At 40.4% G+C, this 19,640-nt stretch overlaps 1 protein-coding gene and 1 long non-coding RNA gene across 7 annotated transcripts in view; one reads left to right on the top strand and one right to left on the bottom strand.

Moving 5' to 3' along the window:
• Positions 1-7,772, top strand: part of LOC139754603 (uncharacterized) — a 46,903-nt gene extending 39,131 nt beyond the window's left edge. For all 5 annotated transcript variants that reach the window (XR_011713908.1, XR_011713909.1, XR_011713910.1 and 2 more), the window contains exon 4: positions 7,647-7,772. This is a non-coding gene — a long non-coding RNA (uncharacterized lncRNA). The remainder of the gene's footprint in view (positions 1-7,646) is intronic.
• On the bottom strand, positions 5,670-19,426 carry LOC139754589 (U6 snRNA-associated Sm-like protein LSm4). Of its 2 annotated transcripts, none has more exons than XM_071672009.1 (4): positions 19,292-19,426; positions 17,307-17,447; positions 7,638-7,818; positions 5,670-6,779 (listed from the first exon to the last, which is right to left on the bottom strand). In XM_071672009.1, exons 1-4 carry the CDS (start codon positions 19,292-19,294, stop codon positions 6,685-6,687), a joined length of 420 nt encoding a protein of 139 aa, XP_071528110.1. In that variant the 5' UTR covers positions 19,295-19,426; the 3' UTR covers positions 5,670-6,684. The 2 variants fall into 2 exon arrangements, with proteins under 2 accessions (XP_071528110.1, XP_071528100.1); XM_071671999.1 differs by lacking the exons at positions 5,670-6,779; positions 7,638-7,818 and adding exons at positions 11,212-12,325; positions 13,186-13,366.
• Between the last annotated feature and the right edge of the window lie 214 nt (positions 19,427-19,640).

The raw sequence follows: 19,640 nt of genomic DNA, 5'->3' as shown, positions 1-19,640 counted from the left end.
TCATTTGCGTACTTATGTTGCTAGTAGTGCTATATATGCTTTTGTATTTCTTTTTTTTTCAAATCGTGAACGCACTCAGTCAAAATATTTGCGTTCGTATAAATTTTTTAAATACAAGACTGCCCATCAAACCTTCTGCCAATACTGGAAGTTGTACAACACGGCGATGTAAACATAGACATCTCCACCTCCCTCCCTCCCTTCACCTGCTGCTGCAATATATCCGGTTATTTCGTAATACATGAGTTACCACTGAGTAATAGCTTGCGTTCCTGATTGATTGCACGCACGATCCGGTCCCGGGTTCGAAGCCTGGGCGCGAAAGTAGGACTATAGCCACCCCAGCCGTTCATCCTCTCCCTCGGGGCCGGTCGAAAAGCAGGCACCTGCCATAGGCTGGTATGTGAGTGTTACAAAGGATATAGAAAGCCCAGACAGGCTTCAAAGTTGGTCTGAGACATGGATAATGAAATGCTACCAGATTAAATGTTAAGAAAAAAAAAGCGAGGGGTGGCCTAATCGCAAGTCTTGAGGTATTAGATCAGCTTCATGTAGACAGTGCAAATTTTTTTCCCTCTTGAAAGATGCAGAGATGGAACAAAACTAGAGGCCATGATATGAGAACATTTAGAATATATGTGAAGAAGAACGTTCATAGTAGAAGACTCGGAAATGAATGGAATACACAGAATGAGGATACAGTAATATTGGACATCACAGTAGAGGTGAAGCCACCTCCTCATACAGTATGAAGATTATGAGGGGAAACTGTTGGATATTGTCAGGACCATACAGGAGGGTCAGTCAGTATTGGTTACATGCAAATCAGAGATGAGACCAGACGTGAAGAGGAAGTAAAATGATGCCAAGTACACATAGACCTCAACAATACGTGCAGTGCCATGAACCAGGAGACGGGGATTCGGTAGCCAAGAATCAACGCATTACGGCGGAAGGTTAGGTAAAGCCTACTCCTGAAGGAGGAGGAAGACGGGTGACCTCCAACCCGAATTACAGCCATGAATCAAATAGCGTGAGTTACGATCCCATGACGGGAGGGTTCGATGAAGCATTGCCGTGGCTGGCTGTTGGGAGGGGAGTGTGGTGGTGTTGTTGCGTCCGAGAGATAATAATGTGAGGTTGTGCAAAGCATCGAGGTCGTCCACGGCAGTCGTAGCCATGTTGTACCGAGGTGGTGGTTTTGGTGTTTGGCCCGGCGCAGTTCGCAGGTGTCCGACACTGTTGAGACGCTAGCATCACGTACGACATTTTGCTGCAGGTGAAGAGACAGAACTTTCTCCCTTTTTTTTCTGTGTCTGTTTAAAGATTTTAGGTCTGAGGAAGGGTCGCGTTTCACAAGACCAGCGTCAGGTTAGGGTAGGTTAGGTCGGGTTCACGTTTTCGTTCGAGCTGCTTCGCTGCTCAGTGACCAGTGGATCGCCTCTGAGAATCTTGTCTCGTCTGACCCCCCTCTCTCCTTATCTCTCCTGTGACTACGATCGCCGAGACGCTCCTGGGTTGCTGTATCTCCCAGTGGTCAGCAGACCGTTGTTGTTGGCTGGTCATGCCAGTCTTGCCCTTTTTTTTTTTTTTTCCCTACCATCTGTGTGTCCCCTGGAACGGGATGATGAGGAGGAGGAGGAGCGTTGACCGAGGGCGCGTGCGACGACAGAGAGGAAATTCAGGGTCACGACAGGAGGGAGGTGGTGAGAGGAACTAAGACAACGCCAAGGTTCGTGGGAGGAGCAGTGACAAAGGGTTGCAGGGAAATCAGATCAAAGTGTTATGAGAGAGAGAGAGAGAGAGAGAGAGAGAGAGAGAGAGAGAGAGAGAGAGAGAGAGAGAGAGAGAGAGAGGAGTCAGGCAGGTTCGAGGGAGAGATCCCAGGTGTTGCTGGGTGAGTGGTGGGTGGTGTAGGGTAGGTGGTGGGCGGCTGCGGGAACACGCCACATATAGACTGACAGGAAGGAAGTGGGTCGCCTGCCCCGTGGGACCAGGGGTATGTGCCGGACGGGTGTGGGCTGATGAGGGCGTGGGATGATTGGGTGTGGGCTGATGAGGGCGTGGGATGATGGGGTGGGCTGATGAGGGGGGTTGTGTAGGTTGAAGGGGGTATGTTTAGGAGTAGGTGTGCCATGGAGGTGGGGGGTTATGTGTCTCGGGAAGGGGCCGTGTTGTTGGAAAGCATGTGTGGGAGGGACAGTATGAGGGGACGTGTGTGTGTCTGCCAGCGGAAATGCCAAGCAGGATGTGTGTGTGTATGTGTGTGCGTGTATGGGATGGACAGTGTTATTACCCGTCTGTACGGTATGGGTAGGGAGCTGTCCCATGACACCTGAGATGCCCGCATCCCGCCTCCGTATTTTTTAAGCTTTACAGATTTTTTTTCTTCAGAGGTTTAGGATGGTAGTCATATTTACCTCCTGTTGGCTCAGCTTGTTCCACGGGTCCACAACGGCCCCTCTGTACACCTCCTCCTCACGTCTCTTCGTGCACATCTCATTGTGTTGTCTTATCTTGTCGATCCTCCTTCTGTGGTAACGTCATCACGGCTTCCTTAGCGATTCAAGTCTTCCCTTTAGTCTAAAACAGTAGAGGTGGACTGAGGGCCTCCCTTCCCTCCTCTCCTCGTAGCTCATTCCACTCAGGTCTGCTACAGTTCTTGTTGCATTCCTCTGCACTAAAAGCTTTCCAGCAGTTCCGTGTGGTTCCTCAGACGAGGAGACCAAACTGGTGCAGAGTACTCTAGCCCAGGGAGAATCTTTGTCGTCTGGGTCTTCCTAAATGTCTGACCGGCTCCACAGTTTTGAGGATGACGTGTGGAAGGTTGGATTGTGGGATGTGGCGTATATCCGAGGCAGCATTTACAGTGGGTGGCAGCCAGCGTGTGTGAGAAGAAGGGCACAGAAGGTGGTGTGGGTGATGAAAGGTGAGCGAGGGAAGGACCCGCGTTGGCTGGCAAGATGGTAGGGCGCTAGCAAGAAAACGGAAGGAAAAATAAACATCCCGTGTGTGTGTGTGTTAGAAAGCTTTACCCATAGGAAGGAAGCAAAAGAAAAGGGCATTACGAAGGATGGAAATAGATAGAGTTGAAATTACGGAAAAATTGGAGTAGGATTTATGAATATAATCAAGAGATAAAAGGGACGACTATTTATGGTTACGTTCGATGTGGAATGTGGACGTGTTTGAAATGAAATACTTTTGCGTTATTATATGTTGCGAGGCGGGGTGATCGTGTAAGGAATGGCAGTGTGAGAGCAGGATGTGGTAGTATGATTTGAGAGAGCTGACCAGGATGTGTCGCTGTGATTGAGAAATATGGACAGGATAAGCAAAGACTAGTTTACAAAGAGGATCTACGTGTCAGAGATGAAGGGAGGTTGCAGAAGTAGGGACCGAGAAGAGATTGAAAGAGGTTTAGAGTTACCTGGGCCTAAGTATTCAAGAGGGTGAGAGAACAGAGCCTTGGATGGGATGGAATTATTTGGATTGATGTGATGTTCGGGGGGGTGGGGGGCGATATGCTGAACCAGGAAATAAGAAACGGTAGGGTGAAACCAAGCGACAGTTTATAAGGACCTGGTTGTGGAGCGTTATGTATGAGCCAGAAAATGGCCATAAGAGAGGCTTTCTTTATTATACATATTAAGTTCCTGGCGATGTTTCACTGCGGCTGGAAACAGCGAACCTGAAACAAAAATAATGTACATGTAGTTTAGCTACACATTTCATATTTTTTGTGTACATTCCAATAGTTTAAATGACTTTTACATATGACTAAGTTTACCATCGCAACAAAAAACATTTTCTGCTTAGCGGGTAGACTTAATTATTTTTACTGTACGGAGGGTGTAACCAAAAATAACGAATTGATACAAAAGCTTGCACATATTATATATCATAAAAGCAACATTTTCTGAAAACTCACTAAAAGGGGATTAAAGCCAGGGAGAGGGGCATTAAATTCAAATGAATCACTGTTTTATCACCCTCACTTACATCCAAGCTCCATCATATCTCACCATAATGTCTTGATATTCAGCCTGAACTGCCGTCTTTAGAGTGTTCATATCGTACACTTTCTGTCATATGTTTATCATGTACATACATAAATAAATAAAAGCAAGGTTATTAGATTTAGCTGTGCAGAGAATGATTGGGGTGTAAGTTTGAGTGGAGAAAACTTGGAGTGTTGTAGATATGTGGGAATGACCATGACTGTGAATATGAAACCATTGGAGCTGAAATGAGTATTGGGTGGGTGATAGAGCGAAGGTTTTGGGATGCAAGGCATGGGCTTTAGATGCAAATTTACTGAAGAGGGTGAATGTGTTGGAAATGAAGTGTTTTAAGATAATGTGTAGTGCGAGTTGGGTTGATCAAGTAAGTAATGATAGGGTAAGAGAGAGGTGTGGTAATAAGAAGTGTATGGTTAGGGCAATTGAAGTGGGTGTGGCGAAATGGTTTGGAAATATTGAGAGAATGAGTGAGGAAAGGTTGAAAAAGAGGAAATATATGTCACAAGTGGAAAGCCTGAATTGGAGATGGAAGGATTGACTGAATAAGGTTTGGAGTCCAACGGGCTAGAGCATGTGGAAAAGTGTAAGCTGTGCTTGGGATTGAGTGAACTGGAGTGATGTGATATACACGGAATGATATGCTGATTGAACCAGGGCACACGAAATGTTCAGGGGAAACCATGGAAAAGACTGTGGGTCTGGTTAAGGAGAGGGGGGGCTGTGGTTTAGATGCATTACACATGACAGCTAGAGAATGGATGCAAGTGAATGAGGCCTTTTTTTTTTTTTTTCTTGTCTACCCCTGGCGCTACTTCACTAACCTGGGAAAAGGAAAACCAGAGTATTAATATGAGATGATGTGGGATACAATCTTGTTAATGTGTTAGCACAAGAATGAGGTCATTTATGTTTGGATACATAAAGCTACATTAAGGCATGCGCAGAATAATAGATTTCAATGATATATATCTTAAGCTTCTGCATACTAGGTATGCCGGGTAAAAAAAAAGTATCAGTGTACATTGGGTCCGATGCCTTTTGTAATGATTTGCTTAGTTCCTGATGTTTTTGGAGGGTTGGTAAGACTGGCAGTGGTTGGTCCTTCAAGTTTGAACCACACAGTGAATGTTGTGAAGCCTGAGATTTGCTTCATAGCTTCGTACTTGGCTCATGGAACACCCCACACTGTGGCATTTCAGCTTACATAATCATCGTCAGCTACCAGTGCCACAGTCATAATGGAAACCTCACAGACAACAAGTAGAGCTATTGCAGCTTTTCATAATGAGGGCTGCAGCATTTGTGATATTGCCCGGCAGCTTGTTGTTCACTGAAACACATCATGGTGGGTTTGGCAACATGCCGAAACAGGTGTTACAGATGACATACCCTAAATATTTGATGGAATATGTCACTAGTAGCTGATCTGGTACCCACGACATCAGGGCTACCAATGTGTAGCATGTCAGACACAATTTCCTCAGTATTTACGTGATCCGGTGTCAATGTTTCACATGCATTGTGTAGATACTTTTTTACTGAGTGTACATCAATGCTCGTCTATAAATGCCTCAAAAGCATTCCTGAAGTTCAGCGTCCAGTGTAAGTTTATATATGTCTATCATAAATGGACATGAAAAATCAAACAAATTTTTCTGTTTATTTATAAAACTGAGAAAGGGAGTTGTTTCTATAAAAACTTCTTTGACTTCTCAACAATGAAACACATGTTGAATGCTTCATGAAAATTAAATGACAATATAATAACAGGACTTGAACTTTTTATGTACCAACTATTACATATACATCAAAGACAAAATGCTATTTTGGCTTCGTATAAAAATGAACGGAATAAAAGTTCACAATGTAGTGTTGCAATTTTATAAAGCAATGAAACTTTGACCATTTAGACTCACCAATATTGTTAGTGAAGAACTCTGACTGCATGATCTTTTGCCATTTTAAGTACCTTTACTATTCTAATAATCCCAAAGCACCCACTTTTACATACATCATTTTATTTTCCATTCCCTCTATACATAAAATGCTTCCTTGCTTTTTAGCAAAATTAAAAGAACAACTTTTTTCGGTAAGAGGCAACATTAAGACGTAGTGTTGTAAGACATGTGTATGCAATGCAAAAATTCTGCAATGTTGGAACATAAGTTTCCAACTTAATGCTATGACAATTCATTTGAATTGTCCTTGATCAAAGCACTGTGAGCATAGGGAGCACCCTCTCAATTTTTACCAATTTATAATAATCATAATAAGATTGTGACAGACCTTTAACTCTATTCTGACTAGAGTATAGAAAATAAAATCCATGTTAGCCACTAGCAACAGGATAATCCTTTATTGAAAATTATTCTTCCTTAAAAATGAAAATTTCTGCTGTTCCATTATCACAATACACTTTCATTATTACTGAAGCCATGAATTCATCATTCTCAAATCATAACTGAGGAAGGTATTACTATATTTTTCATACTGAAGCAGTAATGTACAAATTATTAAAGAGCTCAAAATTCCAATGTGATGAGACTAAATCTCTGCTACTGAAATATTATCTTTATAATTTTATTTCAAGCAATCTCACTGGAACAGCCTGCATTCATAATTCAACAAAAATGAAAAAAGAGATATATCTAAATGTAAAGGGCTATTTATAACCCTCTTTTTTCTTCATGCCACCGCGCCCAGGGCCCCCACGACCACCACCTGGTGGTCCACCTCGACCACGGCCTCCAAAACCACCTATTAAGAAAAAAGAAAAATGTTAAATAGTAAATATGAAGAATGCTATTAAAATTTACTAATTTCAGCTTCTAAAGTATGGCTAACACAATCTCTAACTTAAGACATTTCTAAAATCTTGTCTCTGCATACCGATAAATACTGGACCTAAGGTCTTCTCCCGAGCTCCATCTTCCAATTTTTGTTTTTAACTACCACTAATCTCATGAGAATTATATAGATACATGACCATTTCTTCCATATCCTTTTCCTCCTCACAACAGATCAACCTAATACAACAGTACTCTTGTACTTATTTATCTATCCGACTGGTATTCACTTTGTAAATCATGTTTGTTATTTCTGTGGCCATTAACTGCATCATTTTTTGCTTAAGGCCAAGAAAAAAGAAGGGGGAAGGAAAAACAAGTAATATAGAGTGATTATTATCCACAGCAATGAGGCAGTGATTATCATGCATGTTACTGGGTTTGTGCCAACCAGGAATGTATATAAGCACTTTTTAGTTCAGGTCAAGACTAATGACCTCATATGAGGGAAAATGCAATGTTCATATTCCAGTCATATCATAAAAAAGTTTTGTATTTTACTGTTAAAGAGACAAGGCAAGTACATAACAATTATAAAAAGATTTATGAAATGGGGAATATGATTCCATTTACATATGGGAAGCTTGTACGAAAACAAGCTTGAGTAATTTTTGTCTCTGGATCCCCAATACAGTTCAAAATTTATAATTTTTCTGTTGTTATATATATTTGCCTTTAGTCCATTAGAATCTGTACATTGATTTTCATACTTAGCGACATGAAACAGTATGGAATAAACACCACTTAAATACAATTAACCCAAACTCACCTCTGCCAGGTCCACCACGACCACGGCCAGGCCCACCACGACCTCTGCTCTCACCACGACCACGTCCGCGAGCAACAACTTCTTCCTTTACAAGATCAATTACCTCATCTGGCAATCGTAAATATTTGATGGTAGAACCTCGAATGTAGCACTCTGGCATCCTCCAAAACTTGTCACCATCCTGGGCACATGTTAAAAAACCAGCAGTAAGATTAATCATTCACTAACATCAGCATATAATATATTTGACCAAAATCATTTCAGATGATACAAAAAATCATTTGAATCACAATCTTGATACATTAAACAATGACCAATGTCCCAATTCTGGTCAGCACACAATCCCCTCTATCCCTTGACATATTTTTTATACAACTCAGTATAATGAATAATTTCAAAAATTACTAAAAATCTCTCCCAAAGTGCCACAAATGGTATTTCAAGGAGAATATAAAGGGTGATCATGCCTAATTAGAAGTGACAGAAATAAGTTTGTCATCTGAGGACCCATAGTGTCAGAAACAGTTTACCAACAGTGACACACATTACCATACTTCTTGACTGTGGTCCTGCTCAGTGGACGTGAATGGCTTCCTGAGCATTTCAGGAGCCCTGTAGGGTGGGGTGGTGCCGGGAATGGATGAAGGCAAGCGAGTGTGAATATATACATGAGTACGTACATGGCTGAGTATGTGTATGTATATATGTATGTGTTATGTATATGTACGTGTATGAATCTTTCTTTGTCTGTTTCCTGGCACTACTTAGGAAATGGCAATCAAGTATTATTATAATAATAATATATATATATTTATTTCATATTTATTATACTTAGTCGCTATCTCCCGCGTTAGTGAGGTAGCGCAAGGAAACAGACGAAAGAATGGCCCAACCCACCCACACGTATACATAAATGTCTACTAATGCACATATACATACCTATACATTTCAACGTTATTCATTTATTCATTATACTTTGTCACTGTCTCCTGCATTAGCGAGGTAGCGCATGGAGAGAGACAAAAGAATGGCCCAACCCACCCACATACACGTCCACACACACACACACACACACATATACATACCTATACATTTCAACATATATATATATATATATATATATATATATATATATATATATATATATATATATATATATATATATCCCTGGGGATAGGGGAGCAAGAATACTTCCCACGTATTCCCTGCGTGTCGTAGAAGGCGACTAAAAGGGGAGGGAGCGGGGGGCTGGAAATCCTCCCCTCTCGTTTTTTTTTTTTTTAATTTTCCAAAAGAAGGAACAGAGAATTGGGCCAGGTGAGGGTAGTCCCTCAAAGGCTCAGTCCTCTGTTCTTAACGCTACCTCGCTAATGCGGGAAATGGCGAATAGTTTGAAAGAAAAGAAAAGAAGATATATATATATATATATATTTTTGCTTTGTCGCTGTCTCCCGCGTTTGCGAGGTAGCGCACGGAAACAGACGAAAGAAATGGCCCAACCCACCCCCATACACATGTATATACATACGTCCACACACGCAAATATACATACCTACACAGCTTTCCATGGTTTACCCCAGACGCTTCACATGCCCTGATTCAATCCACTGACAGCATGTCAACCCCGGTATACCACATCGATCCAATTCACTCTATTCCTTGCCCTCCTGCATGTTCAGGCCCCGATCACACAAAATCTTTTTCACTCCATCTTTCCACCTCCAATTTGGTCTCCCACTTCTCATCGTTCCCTCCACCTCCGACACATATATCCTCTTGGTCAATCTTTCATCACTCATTCTCTCCATGTGCCCAAACCATTTCAAAACACCCTCTTCTGCTCTCTCAACCACGCTCTTTTTATTTCCACACATCTCTCTTACCCTTACGTTACTTACACGATCAAACCACCTCACACCACACATTGTCCTCAAACATCTCATTTCCAGCACATCCATCCTCCTGCGCACAACTCTATCCATAGCCCACGCCTCGCAACCATACAACATTGTTGGAACCACTATTCCTTCAAACATACCCATTTTTGCTTTCCGAGATAATGTTCTCGACTTCCACACATTCTTCAAGGCTCCCAGGATTTTCGCCCCCTCCCCCACCCTATGATCCACTTCCGCTTCCATGGTTCCATCCGCTGCCAGATCCACTCCCAGATATCTAAAACACTTTACTTCCTCCAGTTTTGCTCCATTCAAACTCACCTCCCAATTGACTTGACCCTCAACCCTACTGTACCTAATAACCTTGCTCTTATTCACATTTACTCTTAACTTTCTTCTTCCACACACTTTACCAAACTCAGTCACCAGCTTCTGCAGTTTCTCACATGAATCAGCCACCAGCACTGTATCATCAGCGAACAACAATTGACTCACTTCCCAAGCTCTCTCATCCCCAACAGACTTCATACTTGCCCCTCTTTCCAAAACTCTTGCATTTACCTCCCTAACAACCCCATCCATAAACAAATTAAACAACCATGGAGACATCACACACCCCTGCCGCAAACCTACATTCACTGAGAACCAATCACTTTCCTCTCTTCCTACACGTACACATGCCTTACATCCTCGATAAAAACTTTTCACTGCTTCTAACAACTTTCCTCCCACACCATATATTCTTAATACCTTCCACAGAGCATCTCTATCAACTCTATCATATGCCTTCTCCAGATCCATATATATTTTTTTTTTTTCTTGTCTACCCCTGGCGCTACTTCACTAACCTGGGAAAGGAAAACCAGAGTATTAATACGAGATGATGTGGGATACAATCTTGTTAATGTGTTAGCACAAGAATGAGGTCAGTTATGTTTGGATACATAAAGCTACATTAAGGCATGCGCAGAATAATAGATTTCAGTGATATATATCTTAAGCTTCTGCATACTAGGTATGCCGGGTAAAAAAAAGTATCAGTGTACATTGGGTCCGATGCCTTTTGTAATGATTTGCTTATTTCCTGATGTTTTTGGAGGGTTGGTAAGACTGGCAGTGGTTGGTCCTTCAAGTTTGAACCACACAGTGAATGTTGTGAAGCCTGAGATTTGCTTCATAGCTTCATACTCGACTCATGGAACACCCCACACTGTGGCATTTCAGCTTATATAATCATTGTCAGCTACCAATGCCACAGTCATAATGGAAACCTCACAGACAACAAGTAGAGCTATTGCAGCTTTTCATAATGAGGGCTGCAGCATTTGTGATATTGCCCGGCAGCTTGTTGTTCACTGAAACACATCATGGTGGGTTTGGCAACATGCCGAACAGGTGTTACAGATGAACATACCCTAAATATTTGACAGAATATGTCACTAGTAGCTGATCTGGTACCCACATGACATCAGGGCTACCAGTGTGTAGCATGTCAGACACAATTTCCTCAGTATTTACGTGATCCGGTGTCATAATGTTTCACATGCATTGTGTAGATACTTTTTTACTGAGTGTACATCAATGCTCGTCTATAAATGCCTCAAAAGCATTCCTGAAGTTCAGCGTCCAGTGTAAAGTTTATATATGTCTATCATAATGGACATGAAAAATCAAACAAATTTTTCTGTTTATTTATAAAACTGAGAAAGGGAGTTGTTTCTATAAAAACTTCTTTGACTTCTCAACAATGAAACACATGTTGAATTCTTCATGAAAATTAAATGACAATATAATAACAGGACTTGAACTTTTTATGTACCAACTATTACATATACATCAAAGACAAAATGCTATTTGGCTTCGATAAAAAATGAACGGAATAAAAGTTCACAATGTAGTGTTGCAATTTTATAAAGCAATGAAACTTTGACCATTTAGACTCACCAATATTGTTAGTGAAGAACTCTGACTGCATGATCTTTTGCCATTTTAAGTACCTTTACTATTCTAATAATTCCAAAGCACCCACTTTTACATACATCATTTTATTTTCCATTCCCTCTATACATAAAATGCTTCCCTGCTTTTTAGCAAAATTAAAAGAACAACTTTTTTCGGTAAGAGGCAACATTAAGACGTAGTGTTGTAAGACGTGTATGCAATGCAAAAATTCTGCAATGTTGGAACATAAGTTTCCAACTGAATGCTATGACAATTCATTTGAATTGTCCTTGATCAAAGCACTGTGAGCGTAAGGAGCACCCTCTCAATTTTTACCAATTTATAATAATCATAATAAGATTGTGACAGACCTTTAACTCTATTCTGACTAGAGTATAGAAAATAAAATCCATGTTAGCCACTAGCAACAGGATAATCCTTTATTGAAAATTATTCTTCCTTAAAAATGAAAATTTCTGCTGTTCCATTATCACAATACACAATACACTTTCATTATTACTGAAGCCATGAATTCATCATTCTCAAATCATAACTGAGGAAGGTATTACTATATTTTTCATACTGAAGCAGTAATGTACAAATTATTAAAGAGCTCAAAATTCCAATGTGATGAGACTAAATCTCTGCTACTGAAATATTATCTTTATAATTTTATTTCAAGCAATCTCACTGGAACAGCCTGCATTCATAATTCAACAAAAATGAAAAAAGAGAGATATCTAAATGTAAAGGGCTATTTATAACCCTCTTTTTTCTTCATGCCACCGCGCCCAGGGCCCCCACGACCACCACCTGGTGGTCCACCTCGACCACGGCCTCCAAAACCACCTATTAAGAAAAAAGAAAAACGTTAAATAGTAAATATGAAGAATGCTATTAAAATTTACTAATTTCAGCTTCTAAAGTATGGCTAACACAATCTCTAACTTAAGACATTTCTAAAATCTTGTCTCTGCATACCGATAAATACTGGACCTAAGGTCTTCTCCCGAGCTCCATCTTCCAATTTTTCTGTTTTTAACTACCACTAATCTCATGAGAATTATATAGATACATGACCATTTCTTCCATATCCTTTTCCTCCTCACAACAGATCAACCCAATACAACAGTACTCTTGTACTTATTTATCTATCCGACTGGTATTCACTTTGTAAATCATGTTTGTTATTTCTGTGGCCATTAACTGCATCATTTTTTGCTTAAGGCCAAGAAAAAAGAAGGGGGAAGGAAAAACAAGTAATATAGAGTGATTATTATCCACAGCAATGAGGCAGTGATTATCATGCATGTTACTGGGTTTGTGCCAACCAGGAATGTATATAAGCACTTTTTAGTTCAGGTCAAGACTAATGACCTCATATGAGGGAAAATGCAATGTTCATATTCCAGTCATATCATAAAAAAGTTTTGTATTTTACTGTTAAAGAGACAAGGCAAGTACATAACAATTATAAAAAGATTTATGAAATGGGGAATATGATTCCATTTACATATGGGAAGCTTGTACGAAAACAAGCTTGAGTAATTTTTGTCTCTGGATCCCCAATACAGTTCAAAATTTATAATTTTTCTGTTGTTATATATATTTGCCTTTAGTCCATTAGAATCTGTACATTGATTTTCATACTTAGCGACATGAAACAGTATGGAATAAACACCACTTAAATACAATTAACCCAAACTCACCTCTGCCAGGTCCACCACGACCACGGCCAGGCCCACCACGACCTCTGCTCTCACCACGACCACGTCCGCGAGCAACAACTTCTTCCTTTACAAGATCAATTACCTCATCTGGCAGTCGTAAATATTTGATGGTAGAACCTCGAATGTAGCACTCTGGCATCCTCCAAAACTTGTCACCATCCTGGGCACATGTTAAAAAACCAGCAGTAAGATTAATCATTCACTAACATCCAGCATATAGTATATTTGACCAAAATCATTTCAGATGATACAAAAAATCATTTGAATCACAATCTTGATACATTAAACAATGAGCAATGTCCCAATTCTGGTCAGCACACAATCCCCTCTATCCCTTGACATATTTTTTATACAACTCAGTATAATGAATAATTTCAAAAATTACTAAAAATCTCTCCCAAAGTGCCACAAATGGTATTTCAAGGAGAATATAAAGGGTGATCATGCCTAATTAGAAGTGACAGAAATAAGTTTGTCATCTGAGGACCCATAGTGTCAGAAACAGTTTACCAACAGTGACACACATTACCATACTTCTTGACTGTGGTCCTGCTCAGTGGACGTGAATGGCTTCCTGAGCATTTCAGGAGCCCTGTAGGGTGGGGTGGTGCCGGGAATGGATGAAGGCAAGCGAGTGTGAATATATACATGAGTACGTATATGGCTGAGTATGTGTATGTATATATGTATGTGTTATGTATATGTACGTGTATGAATCTTTCTTTGTCTGTTTCCTGGCGCTACTCAGGAAATGGCAATCAAGTATTATTATAATAATAATATATATATATTTATTTCATATTTATTATACTTAGTCGCTATCTCCCGCGTTAGTGAGGTAGCGCAAGGAAACAGACGAAAGAATGGCCCAACCCACCCACACGTATACATAAATGTCCACTAATGCACATATACATACCTATACATTTCAACGTTATTTATTTATTCATTATACTTTGTCACTGTCTCCTGCATTAGCGAGGTAGCGCATGGAGAGAGACAAAAGAATGGCCCAACCCACCCACATACACGTCCACACACACACACACACACACACACATATACATACCTATACATTTCAACATATATATATATATATATATATATATATATATATATATATATATATATATATATATATATATATATCCCTGGGGATAGGAGAGCAAGAATACTTCCCACGTATTCCCTGCGTGTCGTAGAAGGCGACTAAAAGGGGAGGGAGCGGGGGGCTGGAAATCCTCCCCTCTCGTTTTTTTTTTTTTTTAATTTTCCAAAAGAAGGAACAGAGAATTGGGCCAGGTGAGGGTAGTCCCTCAAAGGCTCAGTCCTCTGTTCTTAACGCTACCTTGCTAATGCGGGAAATGGCGAATAGTTTGAAAGAAAAGAAAAGAAGATATATATATATATATTTTTGCTTTGTCGCTGTCTCCCGCGTTTGCGAGGTAGCGCACGGAAACAGACGAAAGAAATGGCCCAACCCACCCCCATACACATGTATATACATACGTCCACACACGCAAATATACATACCTACACAGCTTTCCATGGTTTACCCCAGACGCTTCACATGCCCTGATTCAATCCACTGACAGCATGTCAACCCCGGTATACCACATCGATCCAATTCACTCTATTCCTTGCCCTCCTGCATGTTCAGGCCCCGATCACACAAAATCTTTTTCACTCCATCTTTCCACCTCCAATTTGGTCTCCCACTTCTCATCGTTCCCTCCACCTCCGACACATATATCCTCTTGGTCAATCTTTTATCACTCATTCTCTCCATGTGCCCAAACCATTTCAAAACACCCTCTTCTGCTCTCTCAACCACGCTCTTTTTATTTCCACACATCTCTCTTACCCTTACGTTACTTACACGATCAAACCACCTCACACCACACATTGTCCTCAAACATCTCATTTCCAGCACATCCATCCTCCTGCGCACAACTCTATCCATAGCCCACGCCTCGCAACCATACAACATTGTTGGAACCACTATTCCTTCAAACATACCCATTTTTGCTTTCCGAGATAATGTTCTCAACTTCCACACATTCTTCAAGGCTCCCAGGATTTTCGCCCCCTCCCCCACCCTATGATCCACTTCCGCTTCCATGGTTCCATCCGCTGCCAGATCCACTCCCAGATATCTAAAACACTTTACTTCCTCCAGTTTTGCTCCATTCAAACTTACCTCCCAATTGACTTGACCCTCAACCCTACTGTACCTACTATATATATATATATATATATATATATATATATATATATATATATATATATATACTATTTTATTTTTTTTATTATACTTTGTCGCTGTCTCCCGCGTTTGCGAGGTAGCGCAAGGAAACAGACGAAAGAAATGGCCCAACCCCCCCCCCCATACACATGTATATACATACATCCACACACGCAAATATACATACCTACACAGCTTTCCATGGTTTACCCCAGACGCTTCACATGCCTTGATTCAATCCACTGACAGCACGTCAACCCCGGTATACCACATCGCTCCAATTCACTCTATTCCTTGCCCTCCTTTCACCCTCCTGCATGTTCAGGCCCCGATCACACAAAATCTTTTTCACTCCATCTTTCCACCTCCAATTTGGTCTCCCTCTTCTCCTCGTTCCCTCCACCTCCAACACATATATCCTCTTGGTCAATCTTTCCTCACTCATTCTCTCCATGTGCCCAAACCACTTCAAAACACCCTCTTCTGCTCTCTCAACCACGCTCTTTTTATTTCCACACATCTCTCTTACCCTTACGTTACTCACTCGATCAAACCACCTCACACCACACATTGTCCTCAAACATCTCATTTCCAGCACATCCATCCTCCTGCGCACAACTCTATCCATAGCCCATGCCTCGCAACCATACAACATTGTTGGAACCACTATTCCTTCAAACATACCCATTTTTGCTTTCCGAGATAATGTTCTCAACTTCCACACATTCTTCAAGGCTCCCAGGATTTTCGCCCCCTCCCCCACCCTATGATCCACTTCCGCTTCCATGGTTCCATCCGCTGCCAGATCCACTCCCAGATATCTAAAACACTTCACTTCCTCCAGTTTTTCTCCATTCAAACTCACCTCCCAATTGACTTGACCCTCAACCCTACTGTACCTAATAACCTTGCTCTTATTCACATTTACTCTTAACTTTCTTCTTCCACACACTTTACCAAACTCAGTCACCAGCTTCTGCAGTTTCTCACATGAATCAGCCACCAGCACTGTATCATCAGCGAACAACAATTGACTCACTTCCCAAGCTCTCTCATCCCCAACAGACTTCATACTTGCCCCTCTTTCCAAAACTCTTGCATTTACCTCCCTAACAACCCCATCCATAAACAAATTAAACAACCATGGAGACATCACACACCCCTGCCGCAAACCTACATTCACTGAGAACCAATCACTTTCCTCTCTTCCTACACGTACACATGCCTTACATCCTCGATAAAAACTTTTCACTGCTTCTAACAACTTTCCTCCCACACCATATATTCTTAATACCTTCCACAGAGCATCTCTATCAACTCTATATCATATGCCTTCTCCAGATCCATATATATATTTTTTTTTTTCTTTTCATACTATTCGCCATTTCCCGCATTAGCGAGGTAGCTTTAGGAACAGAAGACTGAGCCTTTGAGGGAAATCCCCACTTGGCCCCCTTCTCTGTTCCTTCCTTTGGAAAATCAAAAAATGAGAGGGGAGGATTTCCAAGCCCCCGCTCCCTTCCCTTTTAGTCGCCTTTTACGACACGCAGAGAATACGTGGGAAGTATTCTTTCTCCCCATCCCCTATATATATATATATATATATATATATATATATATATATATATATATATATATATATATATATTTTTCTCCTTACATATTGGCCATTTCCCGTGTTAGTGAGGTAGTGTTACGAACAGAGGACTGAGCCTAAGAGGGAAAAGCCTCACTTGGCCTCCTTCTCTGCTCCTTCTTTTTGTGTATAAAACAGAATCTAAAAGCCCAAGTTAGGTACCTGAATGCATATCAATACATCTTGCTAATATAAAGCTAACCTGTTTATGTAACTCACCCGAGAGGTGCAGATGACATCCTTTAGGTTAATGTTCATCCAGTTGTCACATGAAACAAGATTACCATTATAGGTTTCTCCATTCTTTAACTCCACCAACATAGGATGGTTCTGTGCAGTCTTCAGTAGAGATAAAGGCAACTGTTGAGAAAAAATTTTAATCAGTATTATGTTAAAACTCATTAAAAATATAGAGAAATGGTACACACAATATGGAAAGCAGGATTTTATGGCCGAGTCCACTGAAGAATAAAAAATGCTTGTTTGCTTTCTATGGAAGAATATGTAGTGGCATGTACATAACATTGACTGAACCCAATTATAAAGTTAAAGTATTACTATAGGAGAAATATGAACCAAAGAAAAGGAATCACAGCTTTATAGCCTTTCTTACACACTTCTGGATCTCCTTTTTTTTTTTTTTTGTTTCTAAAACATGGGTGAAGGATATTTATGTAAACACTTCCAGCAAAGCCACTTAATGACACCTCCCACAATTTGACAACTAGACTATATATATTTTCCACTTTTCTGTGGTTACTATTTGTGTGGTATGGGGAAAGAGTTTTATACCAGTGTTGCGTGATCACTTAACCTGTGATTAATGTATTGTGCACACTAAAACAATAATATGTACTAGTTTGGTAATCATAGTTCTAGGAGTAAGTCAGTTGACTAATAATAATAATAATAATAATAATAATAATAATAATAATAATAATAATCCATAGGGAAAGAGGAGAAAGTAAAAAGCATGCTATCTGTGTATATCCATTGTGTCACAGGAGCTGACTAAATGGGGTGGGAGGGGGAATCCTCCCACCCTGTGCTATTACTAACTATACTTTCTTAACATAGGTACAGAAGTAGGAATAAAGCACACATTTTCCATTAATGGCTGCTTGCAAAGGTGGGAAAAGTGCTAAAAAAAAGCTCCACAATATACCTTATTTTTTCATCATGAAAAATGTAGCATTACTGTTATGGATAAAAAAAATGTAGTTTTCACAACCTATAAACTTTATGATTCATAGGTAAAAAATCAGGTTCCATTTATATTTATAGTTATTTGAATTCTTCCAATTAACTTGTAGGACTTGGATTCATTTGTATTCAATCCAGAGTTACAAAGCAGGTGCTTCTGATTTAGTACGTCTTAAAAATAATATAGGAGCTAGCCACCCCTAGGCCCTACAGTCAGGTAATTTTGTTTTATGACACCTTCATTTCATTGTCCACCGAGTTATAATCCAAGTAAAGCTCTTCCGAATCCTAACAGTCATGTTGATGCTTGTCTGCAGCGGTCATTTTGTAGATGTTCAAATGTAACACGAGGACATTACGAAATTCCTTTGGGACGCCTTATGTTCTAGGAGACTCATTTTCACGTGTGATACCAAAAGAATCCCTACACTCTGACCTGTTGATATAGTGATCTTACCTCCCTCTAATTCAAAGCTCTGCCCACTTGGTGAGGGCTTTAACTCTTTGAACTAAGAGTTGCTACACCTAACATCCATTTCATAAGGATACCAAAGGTAGAAAATGCACATGCATGCCTGACTCGATAAGCACCAGCTATTAAGCCAGACCTATACTACCTCATAAACCCTTTGGTGTAAGGAATGCTGTGAGGCAGGAATATCTCTTCCCCCCAACCCTAACCTACCCCATACCACGCCTGCAAGGTGTGTACTGACTGAAACTACACATTTACCATGTAATACACGATGGTACGCCTGTGTTAGTTACAGGTGATGTATGGGATGACGCAGACCATATACCACTCTGATAGACCAATATACCACTCTGATACCCCAAAGGTTCCCATCGCTTCGTCCCTTAATGAACTCGGTGAGGAGAACCATCATTGGTGTTCACGACTCCACTATGTCTAACGTTAGGAAAAGGCTTGCGGTCAGAACCTTAGAAAACATAGGTTAACTTTCCTTTCGAATTCTAAAATCTTGAGGAAAAAGGCTTACCATGATCAGTGCTGAATACTAGCCTCATTCCCATCTACTGGAAGTCAAACGTTTTGTGGCGGCTGCTGCTCGCTTCCCATCCCCCACCGGTATCAACACTACAGCTGATCCGTCGTAAGGATCATGAATATACAGAAAAAAATACATCATGTCCATATATACGATTATTAAATGGTTACATATACATATTTTGAAATACATATTTATATGTGTATGTGCATGATGGTATTTTTCTCTTTTGTAATCATTAATACCCAGCCATTGTAGGTTCCATCCCTTCTACTTTGTAATGGCGGCTTTAAAGAAGTCTAGAGGTTCCTTGCCGAGTTTTTCTCGAGTAAAGTGTAGC

Source organism: Panulirus ornatus, chromosome 2 (assembly GCF_036320965.1).
Source record: "Panulirus ornatus isolate Po-2019 chromosome 2, ASM3632096v1, whole genome shotgun sequence".
Lineage (NCBI taxonomy): Eukaryota > Metazoa > Arthropoda > Malacostraca > Decapoda > Palinuridae > Panulirus > Panulirus ornatus.
The sequence above is the reverse complement of the archived record's forward strand: the minus strand, read 5'-3'. Positions and strand labels throughout refer to the sequence as shown.

What these genes read in the sequence shown, in the direction of transcription:
- LOC139754589 (XM_071672009.1), bottom strand. An exon ending in ATGTCATCTGCACCTCTCGG is followed by an intron (nt 7,819 to 17,306) that starts GTGAGTTACATA and finishes ACATGTGCCCAG; the next exon opens with GATGGTGACAAGTTTTGGAG. An exon ending in TCGTGGTGGACCTGGCAGAG is followed by an intron (nt 6,780 to 7,637) that starts GTGAGTTTGGGT and finishes TTTTCTTAATAG; the next exon opens with GTGGTTTTGGAGGCCGTGGT.